The 12,071-nt window shown below is 42.6% G+C and overlaps 1 protein-coding gene across 3 annotated transcripts in view; it reads left to right on the top strand.

Moving 5' to 3' along the window:
• The window catches only part of LOC137416888 (E3 ubiquitin-protein ligase TRIM7-like), a 94,324-nt gene extending 86,387 nt beyond the window's left edge, over positions 1-7,937 (top strand). For all 3 annotated transcript variants that reach the window (XM_078769800.1, XM_078769801.1, XM_078769798.1), the window contains one exon: positions 7,281-7,937. In XM_078769800.1, coding sequence (XP_078625926.1) covers positions 7,281-7,807 — 527 coding nt within the window. In that variant the 3' untranslated portion in view covers positions 7,808-7,937. The remainder of the gene's footprint in view (positions 1-7,280) is intronic.
• Positions 7,938-12,071: the final 4,134 nt, after the last annotated feature.

Genomic DNA, 12,071 nt, shown 5'->3' with positions numbered 1-12,071 from the left:
AATCAAAATCGAAACAGTATCTTTAGAATTTCAATAAAAGCCACATCACTGTTCATATCGGTAAATATTATTCCATCGTGTTTCAAATCGTGATCGATACACTATGATCGTGATGATCGTGAATCGTGATCGATAATCGTGTTCACAATCGCTATGTCGCATGTACTCCCGATACGTGTACCAAATTCCTGATACGTGTGACTGTACCAAATCAACAGTTAAAAGGATTTTGAGCCGATAGCTGTTACGGCCAAGGCAAGATCGATGGAGACAGCGATCTGTTAGCGAATTCATCGCCCAAATCGCCATGTGGAATATGTGGAATTAAAAGTGTATTATACTTATAATGAAGGACACTGTCTCATGCCCCAGTCCCCATCACGGATGGTGCTCAGCGGTTTACCCGAGCCTGACGGCGAAGGGCAATGTACACGCTGGCCAGTGTAGCGCGCGTGCGGCCTCGGACATCGAAGGGCATTAAACGTTCATTAAACATTAAACGTTCATTAAAGGATTAGGAAATGAAAAACATTACGAAATTACGTTCACACCGTCACGTCAAACACTTTACCGTGAACACATACATCGTCACAATGAACGTTATGTGAACGCGAATGTTATGCGGGAGTCCAAACCTAAGAATGCTGGAGACCAAAGCTGAAATTGGGAAAACTAAAGAGCCTATTTTACTCCTGGAGATCCCAGGATTACCCACACAAAATGTCGTTTCGATCGGTTGAGCCATTTTTGCAGTCCCTTCGAACAGACGGACAGACATTTGGTGAATTTTCATAAGAAGATACTCCAACTTTAGTTTTGTATGTAGCAGATGGGACCGACATTATTTTCCGCGCCATCCCGACATAGACAGTACCAGCGTACTCTCTGATCTATACACGAGTAAAAAGCTCAGCAAAAATGACGGGTAGGAACAATTTATTCAATGGTGCAGCCTCGTGAGCGTGCCAAAGTCTGAAGCCTCAGCCGAGTGTCAGGTGTACTCGTATCTTTTTTATTTATTAGACATCTTACGGATGTAAATGAAAACTCGTTTTACTCTGCACACATTGCATGTCACGTGCAGCAAATTCCACCTCCCTGCCCCTTGTATTTATTGTTATTTTTATAAAAAGCGTCTCTACACCGCCCTTGAGGCTTGTTTTGCAAGCCACCTTCTACACATCCAATAGAAGAGACATAATTACTATTTCATGGAAAATGCTTTTCATGTTTGTTTTGTCATAAAAAATAGACCGTTGTAGCGGTTACCTTATTCGCATGTCACGGTTACCTTATTCGCATGTCGCGGTTACCTTATCCGCATGTGGCGGTTACCTTATTTGCATGTAGCGGTTACCTTATTTGGTCATAATCCACGTGCACGGGCCTGTGGGGATTTTGGTTGTGTGGACGTGACGTGCGCGCGGTTGTTGGCGCCACGCCCTCCGAAGAGGGTTTTGGCTTTATAAAAGCTGTACGAGTTCCGCTCGCGATTTCAGTGCTGAAGATTTCTGTTCGAATAAACGAGCTTTGAACCCTACGAAATGGCCTCGTCTTCTCGTCTTCCCCAACTCCTAAACTGGTGACCCCGGCTGCCCCCAAACGGATTCGGGGGCTGCAATCGAACACGGCAAGCGCGCCCTGGCTCGGGAAGCCACCTAAACTGGTGACCCCGGCTTCTCCCGAACGGATTCGGGCGCTGCAAACGAATGTGGCAATCGCAGTTTCGATCGACCTGCCGGAGTTTTGCGAACGTTTTCGGGGGCTTCCATCAAGCATGGCGACACCTACACTGGTGACCCCGGCTGCTCCGGAACGGATTCGGGGGCTTCAAACGAACACGGCAAACGCAGTTTCGATCGAACTGCCGGAGTTTTGGGAACGACGGGTGACCTTTTGGTTCGTGCGCACCGCACTCGGCTCCTCCTCTGAGACCAGAGGGGCGAGTCTGCTCCAGGATCCTAAGAAGGAACGCAGTTACGAGACGTGGGTGGCACTGCTGCTCATCTCCTGCGCGCGCACTGACGTTGGCGGCACGGCTGCTTTGTCACCTTCGCGCGCACTGCTGCTCGTAACTTCACGCACACTGCGCATGGCACCTCCTCTGCGAACAGGGGGGTGCGCCTTCTCCAGGATCCTCCGATGGGACGCGGGTGGCACTGCTGCTCATAACTTCGCGCACACAGGACGAGTACTGCTGCTCGTAGCCTTCGCGCGCACTACGGCCAAGCACCTCTTCTGCGACCAGAGCGGTGAGCCTTCTCTAACGTGCGCTGCTGCTCGTAGCTTTTGCGCGCACTACGGCCAAGCACCTCCTCTGCGACCAGAGCGGTGAGCCTTCTCCAACGAGTACTGCTCGTCACCTTCGCGCAACTACATACTACAACTACAACTCGCGAAAACTCTACAACTACAGCTACAGCTTGCATGTAGAAAGCTGAAACTCGCGCAACTACTACTCCTACTCTGCAACCTCGGGAGGCCCGCGAAGAACCTCGGCAGCCTCCCCCGAGGCCTTGACCAGCTCCTCGGTCGGCTCAACCCCGTTTTTCGGCGTTTTTTCACGCGCACCGAGGCTGAGCACTGATCGAGCCTTCTCGGCACTGCCGAGCGCACCCGTGAACTACATGCATGCCCATGCGAGTGCATTCTGGGGGGGCGCATGTTGCAGTTACTTTACTCGCATGTCGCGGTTACCTTATTCGCATGTGGCGGTTACCTTATTTGCATTAGCGGTTACCTTATTTGGTCAAAATCCACGTGCACGGGCCTGTGGGGCTTTTGGTTGTGTGGACGTGACGTGCGCACGGTTGTTGGAGCCACGCCCTCCGAAGAGGGTTTTGGCTTTATAAAAGCTGTACGAGTTCCATTCGCGATTGCAGTGCTGAGGATTTCTGTTCGAATAAACGATCTTTGAACCCTACGAAATGGCCTCGTCTTCTCGTCTTCCGCAACTCCTAAACCGCAGTGAATACATGCGTTTTAAAAGATTGACCTTCAAAACCTTCCCTTGTGAAGGGGACAGACATCTGTAAAAACACTCAAACTGACAATGTGTTTTATATGGTAGATATAGATTTCTGTACTATTTTGAGATATGGGAATTATAAAATCACAAAAATCCCATTTGATTGTAATGTGGTGAAATTGATGTCATGGAAACCGTTAACATTTAAAAACAGCTAAATCGATTGCTATCTCCTCCACAAAAGGTGGACAGAGGTTAGGTTTTCACCATTTGGACTGTCTGTCTGACCGTTTGTCTATCTGGAAGCAGGATATCTCAAAAGGTTATGGGTGAATACTGACGAAATTTGGTGGACAGAATCTATGTGTTACAAGGACGAATTGATTTGATTTTCGTGAAGATCCAAATCAAGATCCAGATACGAGAATTTTAAGTGATTCTTCACCATTGAGTGATCGGGAGAAAAGCGATATACAGTACGATATCTCAAAAAGTTATGGACGGATTCAGACAAAACTCGGTGGACGGATTGGGTAGGTGACAAGAACAACCCGATTACATTTTGGTTCAGGTCCGAATGCAGATCTGGCCTATCAGTGGGTTACAAAACGTAAACTCGCAGGTGCGGTATGTGCTCTCGCGAGTGCCATTCTCGGTTTATCTGTTGTGATGTTTTCGCCGTTTTGATTTTGGTAAACTAATTCAGGGACCAAATCTGCATATCCTATTCAAATTTCACATCAATCGGATGAAAATTTACCATTTTAGAAAATTTTGACCTTGATCGTTTGTAAACATGGCTGACGAAAGGTGATCGAGCAAATCCACTGATTTGAAAGTGCTGATGGAGTAGAATGTGGTGATGCAAACCAGAAGTCTCTCAACAACGACTCTGTGCCAAGTTATCTAACAAAAACTAGAACGGGCACTCGGTAGAGCGCATACCTTCGCCGCAGCTATGGTAAAAATACGATTTTGACCTTTTCGTGACCTTGACCTTGACCTTTGACCCGATTGCTCCCAAAATCTAATCAAATGTGTCCCGTATAATAACCAATCATCCCACCAAATTTCATGCAATTCGGTTGAATACTTTTTGAGTTATGCGAATAACATACACACACACACACAGACATACAAATAAATACACAGCGATCAAAACATAACCTTCCGCTTTTGCGAAGGTAATTACGTCAGAAAACATGACGCTGCTGTGACCTTGACCTTTTGACCTCAAAAACAATAAGTTATAGCCTTTGACGAGCCTTATCAGATGGTTAACTTACATTAAGATCGGTGTAGAATTACGGATAACAGACCAACAAACAAACAAAAACATAATAGGTAAACAAATGTACAGTACAGCACTGTACTTGTGAGTCTTTGATTGTGTAAATAGCGAACACTTCTCGATTTGCATATAGTACTCGCATCATAATGATAAACGGGACATTCTCACCATAAATACGGAACAAGATCATTTCATTCTTTCCAAAAAGAAAGAGTTGTTCATCCTTCGTGTTTTCTAAGCATTCGTTCATTTCTTGTTTCGAATCATTCGTTCCTCGTTTTCCCACCTGTGAAACCAACTTCCACATTCTCTTCTGTGTCATTCTTCCCTCCAGGTATTTAAGACACCTGTTCACCACCATCTCAATCCAAAATCGATCATTCCCAATCCAAAACCATGATCTTTCCTATCCTCGTTTTCCACCCCAGTTCTTCCTCCTTCCAAATTTCCATCTTCTTTTCCTGGGAGTTTCCTTCTGTATCCATCTTGTCCACACCTTGGATCACCTTGTCCATTCTATGCATCCACTCCTGCCTCACATTCCTCCCCATACCCATTGTTTATCCAAGTCTCCCTCCATATTGGCCTTCAACTAGACCATTGGTGTTTCCCCCTCGCTCTCCACTGTTCCTTGTGCGTCCTGTTAAGTCCTGATTCGTTCATCACACTCAGGCTTCCACGAGCCTCCACGATGTATTATAAAAAGAACGACACTCTCTGACGTCACAACGTCGATCGATTTGCCTCCACCCACATTATTACCAAGTTTAATTTAAATACCTTCAGGTTTTTTTTTACAAGATAACACATTTTCACCTGACATGACATCTGACCTTTGACCTCTTGAAGCCAAAATCTAATCAGTTTATCTTTGCATCATTTATACTTGCACCAAATTTGATAAAAATCCCATGACTGGTTCACAGGTTATCGCGGTAACACATTTTACCTGACGGACGTCTGACCTTTAACCTCTTGACCCCAAAATCTAATCTTTTCATCTTTACCTTATTATACACACCTGCACCAACTTTGACTAAGATCCCTTCAGTTGGTCTTAAGTTATCGCGATAATGAGAACCGATCACGGACAGACAACCCGATAACACAATTTGGCTCCAGTGACTTCGTCGGTGGAGGCACAAAAAAGGATGGAATATTTCACCCTCCACAACTTTAATACAAATGAGACACCCGGCTGTGTTTCTGGAGAAAGGAAAACGTAACTTCCACATCCAGCCACCCCTCCTCCATCCCTCCATCCCCCCCCCCCCCCCCTCCTCCACTTCCCAAATCCCGTGACTGCAATAACGCCAGGTGAAGAAGACTCCCCTTATGTTGAGATCAAACAAGACATTTTAGTAACTTCACGATGAGCTCCAGATGAAATGATTAGATCACTTAAACTCATTCACAAGATGTTATTTCTGTTGTTGTTTCGTATCCAGCCTTTGGCTGCTGGTTGCATCATTTTCTGGAAGTGTGGCTGTGCTTCAGACACAGTACCACTGTCAACAGTATTAAGTACAAGGGCACTCGGTAGAGTGTACACCACCGGTAGAGTGCATACCTCTGGTAGAGTGCATACCTCTGGAAAAGTGCATACCCCTGGTAGAGTGCATACCCCTGGTAGAGTGCATACCCCTGGTAGCGTGCATACCCCGAGTAGAGTGCATACCTCTGGTAGAGTGCATGCCCCTGGTAGAATGTATACCAGGCTGATTCATTCCATTTTTATCCCACTGATCGAACCCGGATTCGAACCTTCACCAAAATCGAATCACCTCTTCCTTGTCACACACCCAACTTATCCACCAAGTTTCGTCCGAATCCGTCCATAACTTTTTGAGATATCGCGCTGTATATCATTGTTCGCCCGATCATTCAATGGTGAGGTGGTGTTGGCTTCACGGTTAAGGTGGCTGCCTTTAAATGTTCGGGTCCTGAGTTTGAGCCCCTGCCATGATGTTAATGTAACACCAGGTGGGCTGACACAGCCTGTCATCCTTTTGAGGTGGGCAAAATGAGTACCTGCCGACTGGTTATGGGGGCATTGCATCAGTGGCACAGTCCTGCCCCCAGAAAATGATGCAGCCAAACAGCCACAGGCTGCACATGAACCACCACCAATCAATGAAGAAGAATCCCGACAATAATTCTAGTATCCGTATCCGGACCTTCACCAAAATCGAATCAATTATTTCTTGTCACCTACCCCACCGGTACACCGAATTTTGTCCGAATCCGTCCATACCTTTCTGAGGTATCCTGCACACAAACAGACAGGGGTGAAAACATAACCTCGGTCCACCTTCGTTGGTTGGAGGTAACAATAAAATTCCTTTCACGTCATTTCATTGGCTAAGGAGTGCAGTCCTGGCCAGGTCGCCACTCCGACGCAGGACACTCGAATGTTTATTACTCCCAGTAAGCTGGTACTCACCTGGTCCACCTCGGAAGGATGACAGGTTGAGTCAGCCCACCTGGGCCCGGTTGCTCGAAGCTCTCCAGTGGATAAATATGTGATATCCTTCCAGAAACCGGGCCCAGGTGTTATTTTAACGGTCCGACAGGTGCTCAAACTCAGGACCTGAAGATGTTAAACCAGACACCTTACCCGTTAAGGTAACACCAGGTTTATGTAACCCCATAACCCATTCACAAGATGTTACTATTTCCGTGAAACGTCATTATTTTTATTTTAAAAGAAAATCGAACGGAGGCGAAAATTAAATAACCGGATGTTCGGGGGAGGGTTTTGTTATATGGGAACAAGAGGATGGTCGGGGAGGGTTTTGTTATATGGGAACAAGAGGATGTTCGGGGAGGGTTTTGTTATATGGGAACAAGAGAATGGTCGGGGATTCCGAACCAGGTAAAGAGAAGGTGAATTGTGTTTCGTAAAGAAGGTGAAATTAAAAATGTATTTAATATTTCAAATGTAATGAAAGAGATTAATGTGTTTGTGTTTCTGTCCGTTTGTCTAACAAAGTCTGTGACGCCGTGTCGTTGTGTCCACAGATGGACGGACCCCGAGTCTGGACCCAAACTCTGCACATCGACGGATCAAGATCTCCCGGGATCTCAGGACGGCGACTCAAACCGAGACCGACAATCGGTACCCGGAACATCCTGATCGGTTTGATTGTTATGTACAAGTTATTTCCTCTGATTGTTTCTCCTCGGGTCGTCATTACTGGGAGGTCGATGTGAGGTCGAGTCGTTGGTGGGGAATCGGAATCTGTTTAAACTCCATGGGGAGGAAAGGGGAAGGAAATGAGTGCGGATTGGGAGGGAATCCCGAGTCTTGGTGTTTACGGAAATATGAAAACGAATACTCAACATGGCACAACAATCAAGGAACCTTCCTGTCCGTGCCGGGGGATCCTGAACGGTTTGGGTTCTTGTTTGATTGTGAGGAGGGAGAGTTTACGTGTTTCGGGGACTCGCGGGTTCTGCACGTGTTCAGGGGGAACTTCCGGGTCCCCGTTAAACCCGCGATTGGAGTTTATGATGTTGTTGCCTCCGTGCGGTTTTGCTCGTTTTAAAGATTTCCTTCATTCCGTTTTGTTCATTCATTCCATTGTGTTCGTTCATTCTCTTCTGATTATTTACTTTGTGATAACAATATATTTACAATCTGATTGTTGATTTGGGAATAAAGTTTATAAAATTAAATACATTTGTTGTTTTTCTAATTTAGTGTTTGATGAAAATGCATTTATTTCCTTCACATTCCTCACAATTTCCACAATTCCCTCATCTTTTTGTTTTTGTTTATATTAACCATTAATCTAAACATCAATATAAGTAAACAATCAATCACTGCAAGTAAACATCAATACAAGTATAAGTAAATAATCAATCACTGCAAGTAAACATCATTACAAGTATCCAAACCATAACTTTGGTAATCAAATTCCCTTAGGCATACACCGTCATCCTGCAAGAATCACAAAACATTTCGTTGGTCATTGACTCCTTCCATATTGTTCAATCTATTGCATTTGCATCACAAATATCTTTTCAAAACAACACTTCACCATCACCAAGATACAACAATTTCACTTCATTTTCAAGTTTTGTAAAGCATCTGCACCATCTGGCAAAAACGTTTGCCTCCACACAAATGTTGACTTTGTTTGAAAGGAAGGGCTGATCACTTGTGTTTGAATCCAGGTATGAAACATTTTCTCCTAATGTCTTCATAGCCCCTGCACTACTTCGTGTAGGATTTCGCTGTTGTGGTAACATTGCGGAGTCATAGACTGACCCTGCTCTCCATGTAGCATTCTTGCCACTTTTTGCTGTAAACCATAGTAATTCCTGAACACGGCCTTCACCCAGTTGTAGTCGACTTGCCTCCTCCCTCATTGTGAGTGGGCAGCAAGTATTGGTGTGACGTTGATTGGCCAGCAAGATGTGGAACAGGGATGCCGGATGCATCCACAATGATGTTGGGACCATGGTGTTCAGGTCATCCATGGTCCATACCAGGAGTGGCCCGCAGAATCGTGCACAGCTGTTGTGAAAAGGCACAGCCATTGGTTTGCAGCTCCATGCTGGCTCCCCGGAAGTTGGTGAAGTAATAACATATGTCCCCGCATTTCACAGAGGTTGCAGGTAAGGTGTCGTTGTCCTGCAACTTCTGATGTGATGAATGTTCCAAGCCTTCGAACAAGAGTAAGTGATCGCCTTTCTTTCATATGTTGCAGTGTGATCCAGGCAAATGGTCACATAAACTTCCTTGGTGAATGTAAGCATCCATCTCCAAGTTACACGGGAGAATGTCTTCATCATTCTTTGAGAAAGAGGGTGTATGCCACGTTTAACTTCATTTTTTAGCCACAAATTTTCTTTCTCGAACTTCTTCCCAATTCCGTTAGCACCCCCTTCAAATGTGATCTCGTCTTATCCTTATGCTCAGTCACATCTGAATCTGCTTTCCACACACACTGAATCAGATAGGGTACATCTTACCATGAAATCAGCATAATCATGTATATCTTCCGACAGTTTCACATTCAACAATTTGTTGTTTTTCCTTAACACAAAAAAAGTTATATTCATTTATATGCGTCACACAAATAATATTCAATCAGGTATGTATTTCACTACTAAACTAAGAATAGCATCCACAATTGCTTTCAGGTTAATATAGTTCAAAAATTAACTCATGCAGGTATTTTAGCACTACTCTAAGAAAATAAATTGTATATGATTACAATCACAAACGGGAATATCTAATTCCCAACAACAATTTTCCCAAACCAACAAATTAAGCATAATGTATTATTACCATAATTCCTCCCCACTTTTCCTTTTCCTTCTTTTTTTTTTTTTTTTTTTTTTTTTCTAACAGTGTGTCACTCGTGGTGATATGAGTTCACTGATCTTGTAATTGACAACTCATAACATTGTCGTTATGCCATTATCTTAATTCTACTGTATTCATTTGCAACATCACTTGATTTAATCTTTTAATCTCAGTATTTATGTCGCCATAAAAGTCTTCCTCTTGTGGTTCCACATTTCTTTCCTCATTTGTCACTTCATGCGTTATCATCGTGTTGTTGGTTACCTTATTCAAACACACCGTTACTAAGGCTTTCAAGCAAGCCACCACTAAAACAATTGCCAATATAACTACTAAACCAACAAACAAGTCTGCTACTCCTTGTATATATTCATACCTATGACATAATTATATGTCGATGACATTCAACATCATATACCAAACTAACAAGCTTCCTAAAAGGTAAATAAAGAAAATCCCTTAATATGTAACATAAATCAGATTATTTGTCTTACCCTGATCCCCCTATCTCCCGGGGTTGAACTCAATCCCCTGATCATGAGTGTAGTTGTGATACATTTTTCACTCATGTTGTATTAATATCAGCAGGTAATTGTATGTCATGTAGGCAAATAAATGTCATTATCCCAAGTAGGAATATCACATGTTGAAAATGTAATGTTTATCAATGCAAGGGGTGTTAAAATGTAATTCAAATGACTGTAAATCACGACTATCATTTATCTGCCACTGAATGTTCTGCTGGGCTGCTAGGTGCAGCCTCATTTTCTGTGGGATCGTCCACCTTAGCCCCATGTGCTTGTTTGCAATGAGGGGCATGAATCCAACTTTCTATTTTGGGTCCATATTTTTTTTCTCTATTCTTATCAATCTCCTATGGTTTATCATTTCGTTCCAAGATACCGCAACCAAAGGTTTTAACCAAAGCTCTACCAAACTATTTCCAATTTGAACAAAAAAATGCCAGTGAAACAATGATTCGAAGAATTAACTTCAAGGGGTCAATAAATTTATTCTATAGCCAGATCTAATTTTCCCATCCAATAGTTTGCCTTGCCACATGTCATATTATAACACTTTAATAAACCTTCGAAAAATGTTTCCCATCTCAACAAATTTCCTTTTTACAAATAGCCATGTGTAACTTACGTATTTAACTACAATTTCCTCTCAATTTGTTTGGCCTAACTGGCCGCAAAAGTGGCTGCCAGCATGCAGTACCGTTTTTTATCTACCAAGGAAGTGCTCGTCCACACAAGACCTCTACCAAAATGTTGTTTGTAAAAACAAATCTGGGATTTCCGATTACATGGATGCACTCTCAGGACATTTTCAGGCTGCTGTTAACAATCCACTATGATAAATTAATTCCTTTACCCACAATCAAATAATTAGTACAAATTGAGGATATTGTCCATCTGACATTCATTTATAGATTCATTATGTTGGATCTAATATATATATATATTTTTTTCCCATAATTTCGCACTGGTGTAAGGAAGAACAATAGCTCTCATAAGTCTTAGTAATATCATAGTTAATTTACCCAGCATCGAAGAATTTATTTACTATCCATTCTAATCTGTTAACCAGTGACTTTGTTTGAACTCCAGAACTCAAAACTCACAATAGTTCAAACCAGCAAAATTTCCTTTACTATTTTCCCATATCATCTATGCCTTATACACATCTATACATACAGCCCAATTTATATTCTGATAAAATTCAAGTTTATATATATATAAAATCCGTGAGCAGAGTACTCTGGGAAGTCAGTGTAAGACCTCTCCAAAATTTGGCTAATTTTGTACTCCCACATTTTTTTTTATTTATGAAGCTCATATCCATAAATAGCTTTGATTCTCATATAAATTCTATCACAATGGAATCCCAAGATTACTTCCAATTTTTTACTATTAATGAATAGCTGCTCATAACTCAGCAAATCTAATCTTTATTCTCCATCTCCCTTGACAAAAGTGATAATTTTCATAATCAAATTATATTTCTATTTTTTTATTTTACGAATTCTCTCGATATGCGATCCCATCCCCATGGAACTATCTATTTTTCAGACAAGGCACACTGTCGGTGTCAACAATCTTGTAAGATTGATACACAAAAACAAAAACACTGACACACAAAATACCCACACACACATGCATTATGCGTATTTGTTTGCGTTGGAACCCTTATTTACAGATCCGGATGGGTGTCAACTTTATTTCAATTTCTCAAAATTTGTCCTTCAATTTTATAAGCGCTAATACACAAATGGACCAAAAAGTTTATTCTTAGAAAACCCCTATGACGTCACATTGACATTACCCTTTCAGTTCCCACAATAATTTATCCAAATTTGACTACCCACCCATTTGTATGTCAGTCGACCACTGACCGATCAATCGTGTGGAACAATAGTCCGAAATTCCCACCTGATCATGATGTGACTCTTGTCACTTGGTTTGCCAAAAAATTGCAAAGCAATTGTTCCA

This window comes from Myxine glutinosa, chromosome 1 (assembly GCF_964187855.1).
Source record: "Myxine glutinosa chromosome 1, kmMyxGlut1.1, whole genome shotgun sequence".
NCBI lineage: Eukaryota > Metazoa > Chordata > Myxini > Myxiniformes > Myxinidae > Myxine > Myxine glutinosa.
Note: the sequence above shows the minus strand (reverse complement) of the source record. Positions and strands in the feature narration are given on the sequence as shown.